The 22,355-nt window shown below is 38.7% G+C and overlaps 1 protein-coding gene across 1 annotated transcript in view; it reads right to left on the bottom strand.

Moving 5' to 3' along the window:
• muskelin (muskelin 1) overlaps positions 1-22,355 on the bottom strand; it is a 231,598-nt gene that overhangs the window by 145,241 nt on the left and 64,002 nt on the right. The window contains exon 7 of the mRNA XM_067147381.2: positions 11,480-11,593. Within this exon, the coding sequence (XP_067003482.1) occupies positions 11,480-11,593 (114 nt within the window). The remainder of the gene's footprint in view (positions 1-11,479; positions 11,594-22,355) is intronic.

The raw sequence follows: 22,355 nt of genomic DNA on the forward strand, positions 1-22,355 counted from the left end.
AGATTATGATGGATCGGAGCATCTGGAACCTCAACAGCCAGAATCTACACAAAAAACTTCAAAGAATTAAACCTAAACAAATCTTCCTCCTTGACACACAATGTCAACTCTTTGTGCCAAACTGGAAAATTAAAGATTGTCAATGACATCATGGACAAACATAAAATTCTAATCATGGCCCTTCAAGAAATAAGAAATAGTGATCAAGATCCAATAGAATCACAAGGGTACCGAAAGTATACAGGAATCCCTGGAAAACGAGTGATGAAAAACTGTCCGTCATGGATTTCTAATAAATCTCAAAAACTTAGATTCAGTCATGGAATTTATATCTCAGTCCCCCAGACTTGCAACACAAACTCTGAAATCTGCAAATAAAATCTACACAATATCAACGTACATGCTCCCACTAGTCAGAAAAATAACGCCCTAAAGCAGGGCCTCTCAGGGAGCATGCACCGTGCAGTGCACGAGCACAAGGTGCAGGAGACGACTTCACTTGGTTGACCAGAGTGCAAACCCACTCCACTTCCCCTACACCTGTCTCACCCGTTCTGCCTGTCGTCGCCTTCTCCACCTTCCTCGCTGATCCTCTCCTCACTGCGAAATGTTTATGTGCGGTGAGCGGTGACACTGTTGTATGGGAAAACGTTACCGGTGTTAAAACACTTCTTTCAATTTGGTTTGAGCAGACAATATATCTTCTCTAGCTCTTCTTTTCCTTTATATTTGCAATGATACCAGTTATGCCTGCAACAAGGGACCGGCTGATAGCAATTTGAGAGCTTTTTTTAAATTACAATCAGAAGTAGGCCTACTCGCACGCAATTTAGTTTTCGTACAAGTCAAAGGAGGAAAAAATACCTTTCACATATGCATGTGGAACCAAACATAGAAATAATCTTAGCTGCTTCTCGATGCAGCTTAGGAAAATTTTCCTTCGAAAAATTCTCGTAGAATTTGAGCAAAGCCTTTGTATTGGCAAATAGATCTTTTTGATTATCACATAATTATTGTCCCATGGATTAAGCATTTGGCTTTATCGTCATGACTGACAAAGAAATACGAAAGTTCCCAGTTCGATTGAAATGGACTTTCAGAAGTCTTTGCTTTCTTTGAAACAGGTTGCTCCATTATTATGTTGTTGTCTTGCGCTTATCTATTTCACTGATAAACAAGCCGTATATCACCGAACGCTTAGTCGTTCTCAGCGCACTACACTATCCGAGTCAAGCCGAGCTGAGTAGAGTCGGAACGATGCACAGTGCACGGAGTCTCTGCGCCTCAATATGCACGCGTAAGATTTTGAGCTCTTGAGAAGCTCTGCCAATAAAGGATAAAGCAACACAAAAATTCTGGAATCTCCTGGATCAAACATTTATCAACATACCTACATCACACGTTAAAATTCTCCTTGGCAATTTCAACACACAACTGGGATAAGAAAGAAGGTACCAAGATATCATTGTCAAATGGCCAGCACATAAGTGGACGAATAAAGATTTTTAGAGATATGGTGATGGTGTTCGATGTTGTAAAGCAAGTACCCCTCAAAGTTTTGTTTTGTTTTGTTTGAATAGCCGTCCATACATTGTGCTTCCCCCAACGCCCACGAGAGCGCAACAGTTGCAACATCCGGCAGACATGATGTGTCCTCGACTCCAACAATTGCCAAGATGGTGACTAACAGTGAAAAAGTGTATGCTGTTCTGGAATTTCATTCCAGCCAATCTGTGACAACCATGCGACGAAACTTTAGAACAAAGTATTGAATAGATCCACCCGGCGTCAACTCCATTCGCCGAGGGTACGAACAGTTTAAAACCACGGGATATCTGTGCAAGGGAAAATCAACAGGCTGGCCTAGTGTGCCTGAAGAAACAGTTGAGCGTGTGCAACGCAGTTTTGAACGTAGCCCGCGAAAGTCAACTTTTCGAGCGAGCAGGGAAATGAACATGCCTCTCGACCATTTGGAAAGTCGAAAGGAAAAGATTGCAGATGCGCCCTTACTGTTTTCATTTGCTCCAAGCATTGTCGCCGGCTGACAAAGTGAACAGTTTTGAGTTTTGTACAAGTTTTCAGGAGCGTATGGAAGATGATGAATTTTGTGACAACCTTGTCTTCAGTGATGAGGCAGCATTTTTTCTGAGTGGTAAAGTTAACAGGCACAATGTAAGAATTTGGGGGACTAAAAATCCCCATACCTGTGTGCAGCACGTTTGTGACTCTCCCAAGTTCAATGTTTTCTGTTCCATCTTGAAATTTAAAGTTTACAGTCCCTTCTTCGCTGAAAAATCCATTACAGGGCACATCTACCTGGACAGGCTGGAGAATTGGCTCATGCCACAGTTGGAGACCGATAGCATGAACTTACCAACAGGATGGTGCTCCACCTCATTTCCATGTTGATGTTCGTGACTTTCTGAACAGCAGACCTCCAGAAAGATGGATCGGTCGTATCGGGAATGAAGATCACGCTCTCGTGTCATGGCCTCCATGCTCTCCTGATCTCACCCTTGTGACTTCCTCGTATGGGGTTATGTGAAAGACGCAGTTTTTATACCACCATTACTGGCTGATCTAACAGAACTGCGGGCCCGCATTATCAATGCCTTTAGTCAAATTGAAGGCGACATGATACGTCAGGTGTGGGACGAACTTGACTATAGAGTTGATGTGTGTAGAGTCACTTATGGAGCACATATCGAGCACTTGTAGGCTCATAATAAATAACTTTGTGAGTTTTTCTGCCTGTCGATATAATTTTGTAATGTTACAACAAATAATAAATAGAAATTTTTTGAAACCGGTCCAATCATTTGTGCACACCCTGTAAATACTGACACACCCCCATTTTAACCACGCCAGATCTAATAGATCCTCCAACTATCAATGAGGTAGCATTCGCAATTAAGGAACTAAAAAATTATAAGGCTTGTGGTGAAGACCTAGCCTTCAAAGAAATCTGGAAAAATGCAGGGAAACCAATAATCATAACTCTACATCAGCATTTAGTCAAAATGTGGATCACAGAGAAAATCCCGCAACATTAGACCTCAGGCGTAATCCATCCATTATTCAAAAAAGGAAATAAAACTAATCCAGACAATTACAGAAGACTGCACTTATTTGGACTGCACTTGCAAAAAATTTTCTCACATAATTTACAATGGGATAAAATCCAGTCTGGAACCACAACTTGCAGAATACCAAGGAGGATTTCGCCCATACAGAAGTTACCCAGACCGAATTCTCAGCCTGAAACTAATAAAGGAATATTACAAATACAGAAATAAACAGCTGCCTATTTCATTCATAGATTTCAAAACGGCTTATGATAGGATACACAGATCCACTCTTTTAAAAATCCTCATATCATATGGCCATCATCCTAAATTAACAAAAATGATTGAAATTTAACCAACACAATTTCAACGGTAAAGTTCAGGACAAAAATGTCAAATGCTTTTACAATAAATACAGGCCTCAGACAAGGTGATGGATTATCCCCACTGCTTTTCAATGTGACTTTAAATTACAGCATGAAAATTTGGCAAAAAGAAAACCCACCTTAAATCAAAATTGGAGCAAAACCCTCAATAGGGATAAACTAGCTAGGGTTTGCAGATGATTTAGCTCTCTTAGCCCTTGACATAAAAGAAGTCCATACTCAGATCACCAGTCTGCAGAAAATTGCTTTAAAAATAGGATTACAAATATCCTTTGAGAAAACTGAGATCATGCCAAAGAAAACCCTTGACAAAAATGAAGTCTTCATAAATGATCAAAAAATTAACATAGTCCTACAATTTAAATACCTTGGAGAAATCATTATCCACAAGTTAACTGAGAAAGCAACATGAATAAATAGAATAAACAAAATGAAAAAAGCACAATTCCTAACCTGGTCAATTTATAACAAAAAATGCTTGTTAATAGACACTAAGATCCAACACTACAAAACTGTAACTTTTCCCAAAGTCACTTACAGTTGTGAAACGTTGTTCCAAATTAAAAATGTAAGAAGAACCAATTAGCTCCTCAAAACTGCAAGAAGAATTATCAAAACTTCCATATACAAAAGGTACCAGGTTGAAGGAGTCTGGATTTATTTAGCGTATGGCCCATACATTCAAGTTGAGTACAGAAATAAATTATATACATATTTACATACAAGACAAGACTCCTTATAACTGAATATCAAGATCATTGATCCACTGTATTGCTTCAGGAGTTGCCATCAAAAAATCCTCTCTGACAATATGGTGTATGGTTTGTTGTGCCGCTCCGCAGTCACACGCGGGTGTCTGCAACTTGTTCCTTTTAAACAACATGTCTCTACATCTGCCATGGCCTGTTCTTATTCTGTTCAGGGCAGACCATGTTTTACGTGGTAGCTGGAATCCATTTGGAAGTTTGGCATTCGAGAACATACTGTGCAGGTGCATCTCCGTTGCTGCTTCCCACAGTCTTTACTACTCTGTAAATGGGTTGTAGCCTCTACCAGCAATGTCTAAGGCGATACGTAGAGTAGGATGGCATGAACGTAATCTGTTTTGGTTTATAGTCTGGAGAATCCTTCCCAATGAAACTATCGAGATTGACCCAGTTAACAGCACGATGAAGAAGAAACGAATCTCTTATTTCCTCCACATCTTACGATTACCAGCAAACAAGATTTAACAACAACTAGTGATGAGAAGTCTGGGAAAAAAAGACAGGAGGGCATTAGGTCAAAGAACGTCAAGAGGATCTCAAAACAGTTGGACTTGAAATTACAGATGCAGAGAACAAGAATAAAATTACCACCCTTCTTAAGAATTGCAAATTTTTAACTAAAATGATGCACAGAAGGCCTGTAGAGATTTCAGACAAATTAAGAACACTATGATCAGAACGAATGAAGAAGTACTGGGCATATAAGAAGAATGAAACGGTACAACCTTCAAAGAAAACGTTACAAAAATTTACTACAGCTGTCCTTTTCGCAGAAGTAGATTTTAAGAAATCAAAACTTATAGAAATTAAATGTGAAGTAGCACAAGGTACCCCTTCCTTTTTAAATTGGTAACTGATAACATATTACATAATATTACTAACAATGACGTCAGCAATAATTACAGCTTCACCTTATCCAAAGCCATTCCACTATTCTCTGCTCTTGCATTTGGAAATGATATAGCAATAATCAGTGAATATTGATTATCCCCTTTTAGCAATTGTTTTACATTATAATACATTGGGTGTCAAAATAATCCTCCTAACCCCAGATACAGAAATTAATATTCACTTACCTGCTGATAATACTATTAGTGAAGATGACATACATAAGGTGCTTCAAAGCATAAACTTTGACAAGTCACCTGGCCATGATCATGTAACAGTTCATATTTTAAGACATCTTTAGGCTACCAGAATCCTCATGTTGCTCATTAATGTGATGCTGCAGTTCTCTTTTGTACCTTCACAGCTTGAAAGGGGACGCATGATATTAATAAACAAAGGAGGAGAAGTAAATGACATCAAGGGATGGAGACCTATTATACTCTGTGGTCAGGAGAATGTGTGTCAGACGCTCAGCTACATGCACACATCAGTTTAAATCCATACAAACTTTGTTTTATGCCACTGCCTGGAACCCATATTAATGCCTTCTTGTCAATGGTTGCCTTCAAGATGCAAAGCGCTACAAGAAGGATTTTTTGAGTTATTTTTCTCAACATATCAAAAGCATTTGATTCTACTGGGCATCGGCATATCAGACCACCAGTTATCACCAGTTTAAAATTCCAGAAAAGATTTGTAAACTTACTACAGCTGTCCTTTCGCAGAATATTCAAGTAGGAGCAGATTTTAAGAAATCAAAACTTACAGAAATTAAATGTAAAGTAGAATAAGGTACCCCTTCCTTTTAAATTGGTCATCGATAACACATTACATAATATTACTAACAATGACGTCTGCAATAATCACAACTACATCTTATCAGAAGCCATTCCACTATTCTCTGCTTTCGCATTCGCTAATGATATAAGCAATAATCAGTAGAACCAAACAAGATACAACAATTTTACATAATATAGCCAAAAGTAGCTTCACAGAAATAGGTCTAAATATTAACCAACAAAAAAATGTAAATCTATTATCCTAAAGAAACTAAAACTAGTTCAGGGAAAAAATCACCACCAGTAACGTCAAATAATGAACAAATCAAGTATCGAGGAATTGATTTCAATAACGAAATTTCTCTTAACTGAACTAAGGTAAAAAAAAAGTCCTAAATTCTGATTTAAACAATTTAGTTAAAACTACACTGTAAAACCAGAACAGAAAATAAAAATTATTGGCCAGAATTGATATAAACCCTACAGTGTGCACTCCAGTTATCGAGCACTTTTCTTAAAGATCTCGATAAATGAGAAGATTGGTTGAAGTAGTAATGATGCTACCTGATGATACATCAAACTCCAAGTTATACAGTCCAAAGTTATTCAGAGATGTGGGGATACACTGTGCTGAATAGGAGGCTAATATTCAACAGTATAATATCAGCAACTGCTTACTCCCAATTAAGGACATAAAGCTGCATCATGAATGAAAATTTTCCGACAAGCAGAACATGGCACTCCATAAACTGAACATCAATAAAGAAAGTCCTCCCCCTATAACCAATGGAATAAAGCTGCAAGAGTTTAGTTGTGGTGTCAATTGCCTCCTACGGGGACAGTAGTAGTTTTGTATGCTGATCACCTGAAAGTAAAATCCTGGATATCTCGCAAGTCACCTTTCTCTCTTTAGAATAAACAAGTGCAATAAAAATTTCATGCAATGAGTGCAGCAAGATCGGTTCGCAGCACAACTTTCAGCTCAACCTACTGCCACCAAGACTGTTGTAACGAGACCGAAACGCTTGGACATGTGCTGAGGTTCTGCAGGAGCACCAAATTACTACATAACAATCGTCACCATCGAGTAAGGCCATCAATTGTTCAAGCCCTGATGCAGCAGGGATGGGAGGTGCACAAAGAAATTCACTGCATCTCTACCAACAATTCAACAAGAAGAGTGGACATCAGTGCTGTCAATAATAAAGAGAATAAGGCTATGGTATTAGATCTTACCATTCAGTTCGAATGGGACGTGTAATAGGCTCAGGATGTTAATTTTGGAAAGTAAGTAATTTATATACCAAGTCTACCTATCTGTCAGCCAAGTATAAAATTCCTCTTAGTCAGTGGGTTGTCAGAGGCCTCCTGTTTGGATCCAGAAGTACCCTACCGAAGAACATAGCCACTACCTTCCAAAACTTGAGAATTCAGTTTTATGAAGTGGAAAAAAATCTCGTTGCAGATCTTTACACTCTACAAATTATTCAGTTTCATATAGGAGATCATAATATGTGGCTAACTATGGTTTTTCTGAAAACTTCTTAATTATATTATTATTGTTATTGTTATAAAGCTACTCCTTTTTACTCATATATTGCGGGCCTTCATGGAGGACAGATGATTTATTTCTAGTAAATCTTATGATTACTAAGTATTAATTAATCCTACAATAGGTGTCAGAAATATTGTTTACACTCCCATGTCCTCAGCCTGTCTACTCCTTAGGGTAAGACAGGGAAGTGAGACCAAATCGAAAGGGTGAGAGGACACTGAAGAAAGTATACAACTTAATACTACAGTAGAGGAAGAAAAGCCAGAAATGGTGTAGGCCTCATAAATAGACAAGTCCTAAAGGAATCCCTAGAGTTGGTGGAAAGAATACATGACAGGGTGATGTACGTCAGATTGAGACTTGAAACTGGTGTAACAGGTATAATTTAAGAGTATGCTCCACAAACAAGAAATACAGGTATAGAGGAATACTTTTAAAATCTGGAAAGTCATACACAAGACAAATAAGTTGAGATCATAGCAGACATGTATGCCCAGTAGGTCATGAAGAAAAGGAGATGAAGAGATAATAGGTAGAGCCCTGCGCGGATATATATAATATTATCTGCATCCACTCCACATCTGCGCTTCCTTCATCCACATCCGCATTTATTGTTAATATTGAACTATACTACACCGAAGGTATTGAAACGGATAGATCTGTTAACATAATACAATGGGTCTGATACCTGGCAACAGACCCCTACAGTGACAGGTTTATTAAGAATTTCCTCTTGCGACTACCGACGTACAGAGTGGTTCTCTATTAGAACCTTTGTTCCTTCCACTAACTGCGAGCAAGAGCCAGTTACACTTAGGTCTGATTTATGGTTTTATGGTCTCAAAGCACTTAATATATCACCATCCTTTCATATCTATGTCAAGAGTCACCTAACCACAGGCAAACACAAGAGGATACCTGAGTGAAAATCAATAAACTTCCTTATTTAGAAATTAACAAAATTATCCGCACTATCACACAGTTTGTATCTGCCAAGACACTAACTTCACGGATTTATCCACAGATATCCGCATTCGTGCAGGGATCTAATAATAGGAGCATTTGGATACAGCAAGAGAAACAAGACAGGAGACATTCTGACAGACTTTTGTAGATGAAATGAGTTGATTATTGGTAACTCTCAAAAGAAAAACAGAAAGATAAGGTAGAGCTGGAATGATAAAATCAAAACCCTGATGGATTATATCTTGGCTGAGAAAGAGAACAGAAAAGTGTTGATAGATGGTAACAGCTCTCCCAAATGAATCTTTCGAAGATCAAAGAGCTGTGGTCGCAAAGATGAGAAATATACAAAAGATGACAGAGATAAGACAAATAATGCTAAGGGTGTGAAAATTGCAGGAGAAGGAAATAAAAGAAGAGTTAAAAAAGAAGATAATTGAAGGATGGAAGAAGAATGGGCATACTTTAAAAGACATTATGAATCTGAAGAAAAGACATGTGGATGAGTGTCAGGAAGGAAGAAAAATCAAGAAACGCCCTGGTGGAATGTCAATATAAAGGTTACAGTCCTACAAAAGGATCATTCATGGAAGAAATGACTGAAAAACAAGCTACAGAATGCAAGAAAGAATATAGGAACTGCAAGAAGGATTGCTCCAAAGTGGTTCATGAAGAGAAAAAGAAGTGCTGGCAAAAATTCACTGATTCTCGGCAAGAAGTAACAGGAAGCAGAAAGATCTTATTCCAACAGGTGGTAAAAAAAAAAAAAAAAGGAAAACAAGGAAAAAAAAAAGAAAAAGAAAAACCCAGGTGAAAATGCTAACTTGATTAAAAATAAACAGGAGGAAATAATAACACAGCAGCAGAATATATTATGGGAAAGACAGTTTGAGCAGCTTTTACAACATAGTTGGAATTATTACAAGTTGTCCATTTCATGACCGTATCGATGAGTATAATCAAGAGGTTAATACAAAGAACCACCTAATCAATTAGGTGGTTCTTTATATTAACTTCTTGATTGTAGTTGGAATTGATAAGGTCACTATAGAAATGATAAATGCAACAGGAGTAATTGGTCTAAAGTGGCCGTACAGACTCTACAGAGTGACATGGAGGGAAAAGACTGTTCCAAAGGAGTGGACAAAATGGGTCATTATATCTATCTGTAAAAAAGAAGACAGAAAGCACTGTGAAAACTACACAGGAGTGAATGACCCTGATCCGTCATGCAGCTAACATCCTCGAAAGAATCTTGGATAAATGAATACGAAATAGAGTACAGGGGAAATCTTGCAAAACAACAGTATGCATTCAGAAGAGGCAGGTCCACACTTGATCCAATATTTACATTATGTCAAATGATGGAAAAGTATTGGGAATATGGAAAGGACATGGTAATGAATTTTCTAGATGAGGAGATACATTTTGGAATGAAGATTAGTGCTGTGAAAACCAAGACTTTGATTGTGATGAGAGGTAACAGAACAGCCAGGGGAGTGATATAAGAAATTAACCTCTTGAAGTAGTGAAAGATTTTAAATATTTGAGTAGCATGTCATCACAGGATGGAAAATTTTATGTTAGATGGAGAAATTAAATACAGCAATCAGCAAGTTTCTACCAGTGTGCAAGACACTGTATGGAGCAAGGATGTGCCAATGAAGTACAAGAATATTTCATACTCATCCTATTTCAGACCTAGATTGAACTATGCTTCAACAGCCTGGACCTTGACAAGCGAAACCAAAGAAAGATGAGATAGAATATGAAATGAGGAAATAAGAAGAAGAGCGTGAGTTTGTACACTTCATTAAGAGATTGGACATAGTAAAGCTGAAATGGTCTGAACACATGATGAGAATGCCAGGAGAGAATTCCAAGAAAATATTTATGGATAGTCACTGAATTAGAATCTGTTTAACGGCGCACCAACACAGATAGGTATTATGGCGACGATGGGATAAGAATAAGCTACAAAAGTGGGAAGGAAGCAGTCGTGGCTTTAAATAAGGTACAGCCCCAGCATTTGCCTGGTGTGAAAATGGGAAATTACGGGAAAACCCTGCTCACAACTGACGACATTCAGATTTGAACCCTATCTCCTGGATGGAAGCTCATAGCTGCACGCCCCCAACCGCATGGCCAACTCGCCCGGTATACAGTGACTGAGAAGAGGCCTAGAAAGAATGGAGGAGCTCGGTAACCGACTGTATTGAAACTAGAGGAGTCTATAACAATATAATGCTAGAAAAGGAGTGGTCGAAAGATCGAGCAAGGTGGACGGCTTTGGTGCAATACCCTACCCAGAAGAAGCTATAAGATGTGCGTTTTAAGACCACAGTTGTACGCATAGTGTTCATAATGAACCCATGTGAACACTAAACCTACACACAATTTACAATTTTGGAACTTAATACTAATATTCCTAGTGATGCTTCCACAGTCCAGAATATAAACATAATAAGTTCTTGTTTCTTTGGCTAGTGCTTTAACGTCTCACTAACACATCAAAATGTTTTGGCGACGCAAGGATACAAAAGGGCTAGGATTGGGAAGGTAGTGGCCATGGCCTTAAATAAGGTACAGCCCCAGTATTTGCCTGGTGTGAAAATGGGAAACCACAGAAAAACCTCCTTAAGGCTGCCGACGGTGGGATTCAATCCCACTATCTCCCGAATGAAAGTTCACTACTGTGCGACAAACTGTACAAGAAATTAAATTCATATTTCAAGGTCCGTATTGACTGTTATATAATAATTAAAATGTTTCAACCTATTCAAAATTATATAGCACTGAATGGGTAGGAAGTTTATATTTTAACTGTGACCCTAACTGGATGGTCAACTCACTCTGTCTCTTTCGTGTTTATGCTATGCGAAACCAGTAGAACCTTCCACACAATCCACACCCAAGGACTGCCATATCTAAATTTCCAGAGTTGTTATATTCACATTTGAAGCAGCCGTTTCATTTATTACTTCTTTAAAAAATTAAGCATATCATAAACAAACAAAACAAAAAAAGCATGCAATAAAGTAAATCATACAAATACATATAAATCTCAGATTCTTACCTTAAGATTTTCAGGTGTTCGATACTGAGTGTCAAGATACCTGCCAAGAGTAAATATCTGTCTCTGTTCAGGGTCAAGACATACTTTATGGCACGAACGAGCACTGGGACCACCCTGAAATAGCAAGACAAATTTTTACTAACACTAAACTTTACAATTTATAAAAAATTATAACACAGTACAAAAGGTTTATTTTCCTCCTTGACCAAAATAATAGAACCAAATACTGTATATACATGAATAACCCATGTATTTTTCTTTCAAAAGTTGGCATTGAAAAATGTACTATCTGCACACTTTTTAGCGATAGATTTGTGTACGGGTTTGAGGAGTAAGAAGGGAACGCTTCCGGTTCCGTAAGTACTACCAACTGAATGGAAATGAAATCTGGTATGAATCGATAATATGATCGATCGATATGAATTTTCTAAATCTTTGTTATTTTAAGCCAATAACTGTGTCACACACACTATATAACATTTCTCGATGCGAATCTTATTCCTAGAGTGAATTCTATAGTTTGGCTTTGCTGTGTAAATAACAACAACGTAAAGTGTACGCCAGACGTCGCACAGCGATGCATAAGCGATTCATAGTTTGTGTTTCAAAGATTGCCAGTACGAATCTCGAAGATTGCCGAGGTCGACCGCTTCAGCTCTAGGGTGTAAATCTATCGCTAAAAAGTGCGCAGATAGTAGGAACACACAATATTTGTGACTAGCAACCTGCTCAGGTTTTGCATGGGAACAAATTTCAATTTATAGTAATAATACCCCTTATAAGATTTCAATGTATACGACATCAGTTGTTTTCCTCCTGATGTACGGACACAGATCAGGGCAACCATTTTCCAAGATTCTTCCAGCCATCTGCCTGTTAGATTGCACCTTTCTCCCTGTGTGATATTTGAACCATTCATGCGCTTTCACTAAAGCAATAACTCCTAAACCATACTTGCAAATTATACACTGTAAAGGGTATTTTCATCAAAATAAGATTATTGTAGAGAATGAACAATTTTGATAAAGATTACATGATTAATCTGAAAATATGGCTTGTAATTACACGGTTGATTTTTTCTGTATACTAAAATGTTGACCCTGGAGAGGGTGCGTCACGGTCTTTTTGACTGGGTTCAGAGATCAATGTTTATAGCGGGCCAATAACTTCCATCCCCTCAGTATCTTACATTTGACTTGCCCACTATCAGGGTGCGTAAACAATTCACCCCTCACGCTCATTTTCCTGAGTGCATTGTTTGATGGACCCGGTCTAAAACTCCTGATGGCCCCTATGACGTATGCTTGTTTATGAGTTAAGTTTTAATTTTTTCAGTTAAAACAGTAAGAATGTGTCAGTTTTTTTTTTTTTTCATGTAATTAGTGCCTTCGTATATACTGAAGTCCAACTCATCATGGATAGAAATACGGAAAGACAAATCAAAAAGACTAATAAAGAGTGTTACTCAGTTTCACGCACAACCAACCGTTGGCTAATGAATCTTTTTTTTACTATCCTGAACATTACTGGAATTAATCCGTATATTATTCACAAGCATGCGAAAGGTAAGTTTGACACTCAAAGGTGTAATTATTTGAAAAAACTAAGTCAACAGCTATGCGAGAGATATTTGCAAGAAAGCAATGCTATTCAAACTCTCCCTATGGGGCTTAAAAAAAAGAAGGAACATTCGCCAAATGTTAGGATTGCCTGAAGAAGTGCAGCCCTCTGCAGCTCCACAAGAACTAGAAGGACCTGGAAGATGTGCCTACTGCAACTAAAAAGAAACAGACCAGATACCGTGTATGCCAGCAATATATCTGCAAAGAACACTCGGCAGTGACGTGTTCGGTGCGGTATGGAAAGTCAAAAATCTAGTGATGATGCTGAATGAACGTCAATTGTTTAACATCCAATTTTTGTACTGTTAAAATACCTTTGAATATTTTTTACAAGGTGGGGCAAAATTATTTACTTGTTCTGTAATGTTAAAAATAGTGTTTACTTAATTAGTGCTACCTTTTCATGACCTGGTCTAAAACACCATGCGTGCCTCCCCACAGGTTTATTTTTACGCACCCTCTCCCTCACTTGGTGAGGGCTACGTTTTACAGATAGGTACACATCGTCCTCAACATTTCTATGGAGCTTTTTATTCTCAAGCCCAATAATTCTTCCACTCATGCATGGGGTATATTGTTGATGGTTTAAGCTGCATAAGCTAAGAAAGTGTGCTTGGCTATCTTTTCTAGGACTTGTTTCACAAAAATTGCCACTACTGAGTTCTATTTAACTAAAGATCAATGTCTCATACATTTAAAACTTTCTCAGTAAATACTCTATACCAGAGGTTCCCAACCTGGGGGGCGTGGGGCTTTATCAGCGAGGGGGGGGGGTGTGTGTTTGAAATGATTTCCGAATTAATTTTTTAACTGGAATATTACAATTTTGTGTAATAAACATTTTTCGAATCTCTCCAAGTGATTGTCGCGTCAAGTCAATCGTTCAAAAGCACTGGTAATTGCCAACTGTCGGCACAAACCTCTGTGGAGCCGCAAGGTTGGAGTTGAAATAAGGAATTTGCTGTGTTGTGAGGAGCAAAATGAAGCCCGAGAGCAGGTGTGGGAACAAGACCACTCAACGCACGTTTAATTGCACACTTTGTGGACCTACTTGCGTGAAAGTAAACTATGACCATACGTGACATGTTTCAACTCATCAATGATGTAGTAGTTTCTTTTATTTTTCCAGTATTATTGTTATATACTGTACAAGGTTTTTCTCATAAACAAAATATATTACATGAAGGAGGTACTCGTATAAATATTGGTATTATATCAAATTGATCTAGTAGCGAGAACAACAGGAGATAAAGCAATAATAGTAGGCTAATTATAATAAATTTATTTAATATAACATGTTAGGCTTTTGCGGCTAGCGTGAAATTCAATGCAGGCCTAATGGTATTTTGGGCTACAACTAATTAATGTTTAACCACAGCAATTAATGAAACATTGACATTTTCTCACCAAAGATCTTAGTGGCAATACGTTACTACAGTCAGGAGTCGACATTAACTCTGAAGAACAAAGAATATTGGAGTTTCAGAAGCAACAAATGCAGTGGAAGTTCCTCCTTCCCTCTCACTCTGTGGCATATAGACTCGTTTTGTGGGTAGCTCGTCCTTGAATGCTCTATTCCCACCCCTACACATCCTTATTCTTCCCTTGCAGTCAAAGTGGCGAGAGCTGCATAGTACAACTGTCCCATCAGAGATGGAGCGGTAATGGCCATGACAGCACATCGCCAATAGACCATCAGTGGCCATGACCTTCGACTGTTGATTCTGTGCCTCGTATACTTTTGCAGTGGACGTGTCTGTCAAGTTGTTTATTGTGAGTGTTGTTTATGCTTCGCTGTAATAGTGCGACTGTGTGAATTGTGTTATTTAATATTGTGACTTTTTTAAAAAATTGATACGATGTCCAAGACGAGACTGTACAATGATGACTACATTAAATATGGCTTCACAGTCGTTGAACGGAACGGAATACAACAGCCTCAATGCGTAATCTGCCACTGTGTTCTGAGTAACGATGCGATGAGGCCTGTGCGTTTGGAGAGACATTTACATACTAATCATTCAGGCTTAAAAGACAAACCCACAGAATTTTTTTCAACCAAACTCAACTCACTAAAACGTATGAAATTAGATTCATCGGGTACTTTTAACCAAGAAAATGAGAAAGCAGTGGAAGCATCATATGAACTAGCTCTTCTGATTGCCAAAGACAAAAAAGCACACACAATTGAGTAAACATTAGTAAAGCCATGTATGTTATTAGCCGCAAATATAGTTTTGGGTGAAGGGAGTCGGCAGAAATTGTCTAAAATTACTCTTTCTGATAATACAGTGAAGCGTAGACTTCAAGAACTGTCAGAAGACATTAAAATGCAAATTTTGGAGAAGGTGAAAGCATCTCCAGCATTTTCAATTCAGTGTAATGAAACATAGGTTATAAACTTCATGGTTCAGATTAATGTAATTTAGAATATTACATATTATAGTATTGAAAGGTGGACCATTACTACATTAATTTAATAATTACAGTGTAATGAAACAACCGATATGGCCCACTGTTGTCAATTGATTGTATATTATCGATTTGTCGACAGTGGAATTTTAGGAGAAGAAATGTTTGAAAACAACTTTGAAAGCTTGTGATGTGTTTTCTGCCATCGATAGTTTGTTCCAAGAACATGGACATTCCTGGGAAAATGTAGTGGGTGTATGTACGGATGGTGCACCTGCTATGATTGGGTCACGTTCTGGGTTTCTCAAATTGGCCAAAGATAAAAATCCAAACATCATGGGAACCCACTGTATAATTCAAAGGCAGGCTCTGGCAGCCAAAACCTTGCCCCAACATTTTAATAACACTAACAGTCGCTATAAGAATTGTGAACTCTGTGAAGACAAGTTCTTTACAGACAAGGTGGTTTGAAGCCCTTTGTGTTGGCCTTCAAGCCAATCACAAAACTCTCCTTTTCCACACAGAGGTTCGCTGGCTACCAAAAGGTAACGTGTTGGCTCGGCTGTATGAATTAAAGTCTGAAGTTGAAATTTTTCTTCTTGGTGAAGGTAAGAATGAACATGATCGTAATAAACTTAAGGTGCAAATTCAGTCACATTTGGATTCCTTGGCACAAGAATTCAATTTTTACTTTCCTGATATCTCGTCAGATAAACGGTCCTGGATGTTAACAAGAAATCCGTTTGCCATTGATGTTCAAAAAGAAGCCACAGATTTGAAGTGTGATTCAAAGCTAAAAGACGATTACAAAATACAGTATTAGGACTGGGCGACTTTTGGGTAAACTGTCTTGCAGTGTATCCTGAAATAGCCAACGTAGCATTGCGTGTCATTGTCCCATTTTCAACGACATATTTATGCGAGTCAGGATTTTCAATGCTGAGTGTCATAAAATCAAAGCAGCGCTGTCGGCTTGATGTTGCAAGTGATCTCCGCTGTGCTCTGTCAAATATCAGACCAAACATACCGAATCTTATCAAGAGAAAACAGTGTCAACCCTCTCACTGACATTTGTTGACTAATTTAAGGATTTATTATAAAAGTGTGTTCTTTGTTCTGTGCTAAAATGAAGTTAGTATGTCAAAGATATAATACACGTACTTCATATTATTTTTTCATAAATAATTGTATGTATGTATGTATGTATGTAGGGTATTCAGCCCGAAGGCTGGTCTGATCCTCTGCAGCTCTGCCAACAGCTGTCATAAATAGCCTAGGCGTCACTGAAGAGGCGTACTAGGGAAATGAGAAGTGAGGTAGTTTCCCATTGCTTTCCTCACCGAGCCAGCCGTTGCTATTACATATCAGTCTGCCAAGCCCACTGAAATGCATGCACCAACCAACCCTATAAGCGATATTTTCACACCATTCATAACAGGGACTGGCTGCATAAGCAATGGTATTACTAGCATCACTCATACCTCAGTCACTTTCATACTGTCAAAGCCAAGGAAGAGACTGAGACAGACAGACAGGTCAATGAAAGGAACAAATTTGATATAGCCCATATCAGAAGACATAGTGCACTGTAAACACTACATCTCGCCAGCAAAGGCATAATAATGGAATAATTCACTATGTAGTGTCATTAGGATATCCTCCACATCAGTTTATCGGAGAGGTTATAGAAGCGACCGGGGGGAAGGGGGGAGGGGGGATGACCCCCCATATCTGAAAGGTGGGGGGGGTCAGCTGGCAAAGGTTGGGAACCACTGCTCTATACAATGGTGACAACCACATCAAAATCCGTTTGGTGATTCTCAAGATCAGCCCACACAAACACAGACATGTACCCGGGGCTTCTTTTATATAGTATGTATAGATAAGATTGTTACTGCCCTCGTAATATCTGACTCCCATTAATTAAGTGTTGCACACTGTATCGGCAACTTAGTCAAAAGTGTGGTGTGAATCAAATAAGTATGACTGTAAGTGCAACAAGTTCTTATCAGCACTTGTTCACAGCTACAGAAAAGCTTTAAGTTTTTGAAAATGTGGAGAATACTGGAAATCCTGCAGCACAAAGCAAGTAGATATAAGCAAAAAGTTACATTCATGGCAGACAGTAAAAAATCTGACCAAGAAGAAAGTAGTTGTCACCAGGCATTTCATGGCCGTAGAAAATAGGCTGAGCGATACAGTGAATGGAAAAGAGGCAATACAGATATGCACCAGTGAAATGTGACAGCTAAACACTTAAGCTATGGTTAGGGAACTAGGCACCACACGCTTCAGTGCTAGCTGGGGCTGGCTCATAAGATTTTGTAATCATAATAGATTCTAAGGCCTCCTGTGGAAAAGTACCATCATGCAAAGGCTTGTACGTGATTACAAAGATAAGGTGTTGAATTTTTATCGCTACATAATAAATTACATAACTGTGAAGTTCTTCAAGTCTGTTGAATTTTTGGTATCATCTGTTATTAAATTATTCTTTTTCAAGTATTATGTAAATTAATTTTGACCTAAATTAGTTTTTGAACAACTGAAGAACCTCACATTTATATATTAACTAAGTCAAAACTGGAGAGAAATTGTTTCCACTATAACAAAAACAAAGAAAAACACACAAATTTGCACCAAGAGCATTTAACTAATTGGTAACAGGAATCAGACAAAAGTGTTTGAAAATCATGGGACATTGTTTTAAAAGAAATTGATAGGGGTGTGATTTCATGGTGATTTCCCCTCATTTTGGTGCTTAAAATGGTTTGATTTCAGTGAACATTTAATTAAAAGAGACAGGCATTTTCATGCATATTTTGAACCGTGAAAAGAACTAGTACAAAGGGCACTACGAAAGTTTTGCAATGTGAGTGAACGCTTTAGACTTTTTCAAAATAATTTCCACCACACTCAATACACTTCTCCATACGTCGAAACCAGTCACTGAACCAACTCTGCCACTTTTCTTCGGTTACATTTTCACTCTCTTGATCCCATGCTGCCAGAAGCTCCTCATCGGATGCAAAACGCTGCCCTTTCAGCTTCATCTTCACTTCTGGGAAGAGTGCGAAGTCACATGGAGCAAGATCACGACTGTATGGAGGGTGATCAAGCACAGTCAAACCTGATCTGGCAAGAAAATCCATTGTTACATTAGCACGATGTGCTGGAGCACTGTCGTAATGCAAGAGCCAAGTGTTGAGCCGTGACCTTGGACGGAGCTGCTTGAGAGCCTGGATGACCTGAGGCAGACAAGTCTCACTGTACCACTACGCAGTAACTGCCCCTTGTGTTTCTAGCACAACTTGAGTCAGGATGCCAAGTTTAGTAAAGAATACTGCAATCATCCTTTTCTTCACTGACCTTGACTTTCGGACATTCACAGGAATACCCTCATCTTCAAACAGCCACACCTTGCTCTGGGATTTTGTTGGGACATCGTAATAGTAAAGCCAAGTTTCGTCACCTGTAACGATGCTATTGACGTTACGCGAAGTCTCATTTTCAAACTGTTTTATCATTTTTCGGCACCATTTCACTCGATGTGACCTTTGTTCCTCTGAAAGTGAATGGGGCACCCAAAGGGAACAAACCTTTCTAGCATGGAGATGGTCATGTAGGATTGAATGAATAGCTGGTGCAGGGATGTGGAGGGTGTCTTCTACCTGCCGATATGTCAACTGCCTCTCTTGCTGCAACATTTTCCTCACAGCTTCAATGTTTTCCTCAGTCACTGATTCAGACGGTCGCCCAGGAAGAGGTTCGTCTTCAACCCCAAAATTTCCCCTCTGGAACTCTTTGTACCAGCGGAAAACTGTTGTCTGATGTGGACAGTTTTTCCCCAGCACAGGAGTCATTTCCTCCAAGCATTGGTCAACAGTTAATCCCTGAGCAAAATTGTAGTGGATAATTGCACGATATTCACCTTTAGACCACACTGACATCTTAACTTGCTTTCAATCCCACTGCTTGGTAACAACTGGTGTGAAGGTAGCGCCTTGCTGTCTTCTAGACCGGTTTTCACCTCACTTTTCATCCCTCACCATAACGGAGGTGTCTAGCCAACCGTTTTTGCACATTGCAAAACTTTCCTAGTGCCCTTTGTAAAATTTAACTGTAACAGATCCACGATATAAGCAGATAGATACAAGCAATGTGGTAGGAGTAGTACAGACAAGGAGCCTCTATGAAGATTGCTTTTACTACATGAGAAGAATAAGTTACAATAAGATGTACCCAGGGCAACATTAGAGGAATCCAGCAGCTGAAATTTCTATCACCAGGCCAAAGCAAGTTGAAGTTATGGCCTTGTAAACACGAATGAAAAAGGGAACAGACAAATTGAGTTCTGCAAAAGTCATATTCTTGTGATTGCAAATACATGCTTTGAACAACCAAAATGAATAAGGTCCACCTTGCCAGGTAATAGTGACAGATAGATTAGGGTTGTGACACTATATATCAAACACTTAAGGTTATCTCTATGAATTATTGATCAGTATTTTTTTTCAGTGAAGAACAGGCCTCTGAAATAATTATGAAACCTAAACGGAACATCCCCTGGTTGCTACTAGCTTGTTCAGATTTTTAAAACGTATAATTTGTAGGCTCGAGGCACCCTTAAATGCAACAATATCCCGTTATATATCGAATGGTCTGCGTTATATATCGATCAGTGAAGTGTTATTTATCAAATATGATTTTTATATATCGAACAGCAAGGTTTTAAATACTAAACATAAATATTTATTATAAATCACTTTAGTTTAGACATTATAATTATGATTGTAATAACATGAGCAAAACAGTATGATTCTTAAATATAAATTAGAAAAATTAAGGATGCAATGTTAATACATATTAAAATATCCTGAGAAACACAAAAACCCCTTTCTTATCTCTATCCTTCCACAGAGAGCAGAACATGTCTTTAGTCTTCCTTGTTTCCTTTCTTTCTCTTTAATTCATCCCAGTACTCCTTTGAAGATATCGTGTATGTTTTCCTTAATATAAACGAATGAGGTTTTTCTGGTACTTGAGGAACTTTGAGAAAATCTTTGAAAGAATCCTCGCTACTAACTCGAGGTGGGTGAAGAAGAAAGTTCCGAAGCAAATTCATGCTCATTCAATAATTTGGCTTGTAAACTTTTACTCCAATCTTCAAAATGACGGCACCAGGAAGATCCTTCTTGGGAGAAGGTACACACATCTATAAACGTTCCAACATTCCATGTGAAATCATCTCTGCCCTGATTGTCATCTTCTGATGAACTGTCTGTCATCGTTTCATTCTGATTAGCCGATACTGTTTCACATGTTGCATTGTACCGAGTTGTAACACTTTTCCAATAAACATACAAATTTGGTTCACCTTCATTTTGTTTTACTCCATCGCATCTTGGTTTGTCATTGAACTTATCGAGAATACGAGGAGGCAAGAATTCTTCCAGGTCATCAAGCACAAACTTTAACTTCTGATTGGAAGTGGAAAGGGACGAACGGCTGCCTTCCCACTGGGGTTTTCAAAATATCTGCAACACATTTTGTTTAGTCCACAGAGTTGAGACCTAGTGGATAGAGACCATACTTACAAAAGGTGCTTTTAACAATATCTGGCCTAACAGCATCATCCCAAACTTTCTTTAACATGGGTGCAAAATTTACCTTGATTACTAATGCACCGAGAGTTTGTATCTTCTCGCCTTGAAGAGCATTTTCCAATGCTTTCTTTAGAGGTGCAAATACCCCCATATCTGCTGGTTGCAGAAGATGGGTGGCGTTAGGGAAAAGGCAGTACAATATTATTCCGTGGTCATGACAATATTCACCGACTTGAAGGGATAAGCGACTTCTGTGTCCATCAAGAAACATAATAACAGGAAGTGTAATTTTCTCTACCTATAGCCATGACCTAAGGTGTTGAAGGTAGTTCAGAAACGTTCGGGCCTTCATCCAGCCACTTTCAGTTTTCTCGTAGATCCAAGGCTCGGGTACACTATCTTTGATAAGTTGCTGAAGTCGAACGTTGCTGAAGACGATCACTGTTGGGGCACAACACCCGTCGGCACAGAAATTTCCGAGCACTGTTATGACTTCTTTCTCTTTAGAGGTTGCTGTAATTTGAAGCTGTTCCCCTCTGACTCCAAGGTACTTTCCTGAAATCTTATGGAACAGAAAATTTGTCTCGTCTGCATTGAAGATCTTGATTGGGTCGTCCATAATTGATCTTACATTCTCAGATTCCAGGTAATGCGACAGTCCAGCAAAACAACCACATATTCTCTCTTCCAAGACAGCAGCCCTGCCCTTGCTAATGGGTTCGGCCTTCTTCTGAGACAGGGAAGGATGCTGTCCCATAAAACATCTGAACCAGGTTTTATCAGGTCTTCCATGCTTAAACGGTGTGCTCCTTCCTGATGACTGCACAATTTGCTGAACAGTGTTAAGTAAATTCTTTTTTCTTCAATGGAAATCCTCTCTTAGCCATGATGATTACCCATTTACTAATGCCCTCTTCTAGTGGGCTCTGGAACGGCTTCTGGCCAAGGGCAGTCTGAATCTTCTGACGTCCAGATAGTTTGTCCTTTAACATTGTTGAAGGGACCTGGTATGTTTTAGATGTCTGCCTTTACGACATTCCGGGCTTAACCTGTTGAATAGCTTCAGTCAGGGCAAATAATGTATACTGACAGCGTTTCATTTGCTCAACAGGTTTAACTTTGGCTTTTGGGACAATTCCCCAGTTGGGAGTCTTAATTTTGACCACTGTCAAGCTCTGAGCACTAGTTAAGGAAATAAGCAAAAACTGCAAAAATGATTACTTTCTGCTTTCTAGT

Source organism: Anabrus simplex, chromosome 5, assembly GCF_040414725.1.
Source record: "Anabrus simplex isolate iqAnaSimp1 chromosome 5, ASM4041472v1, whole genome shotgun sequence".
Lineage (NCBI taxonomy): Eukaryota > Metazoa > Arthropoda > Insecta > Orthoptera > Tettigoniidae > Anabrus > Anabrus simplex.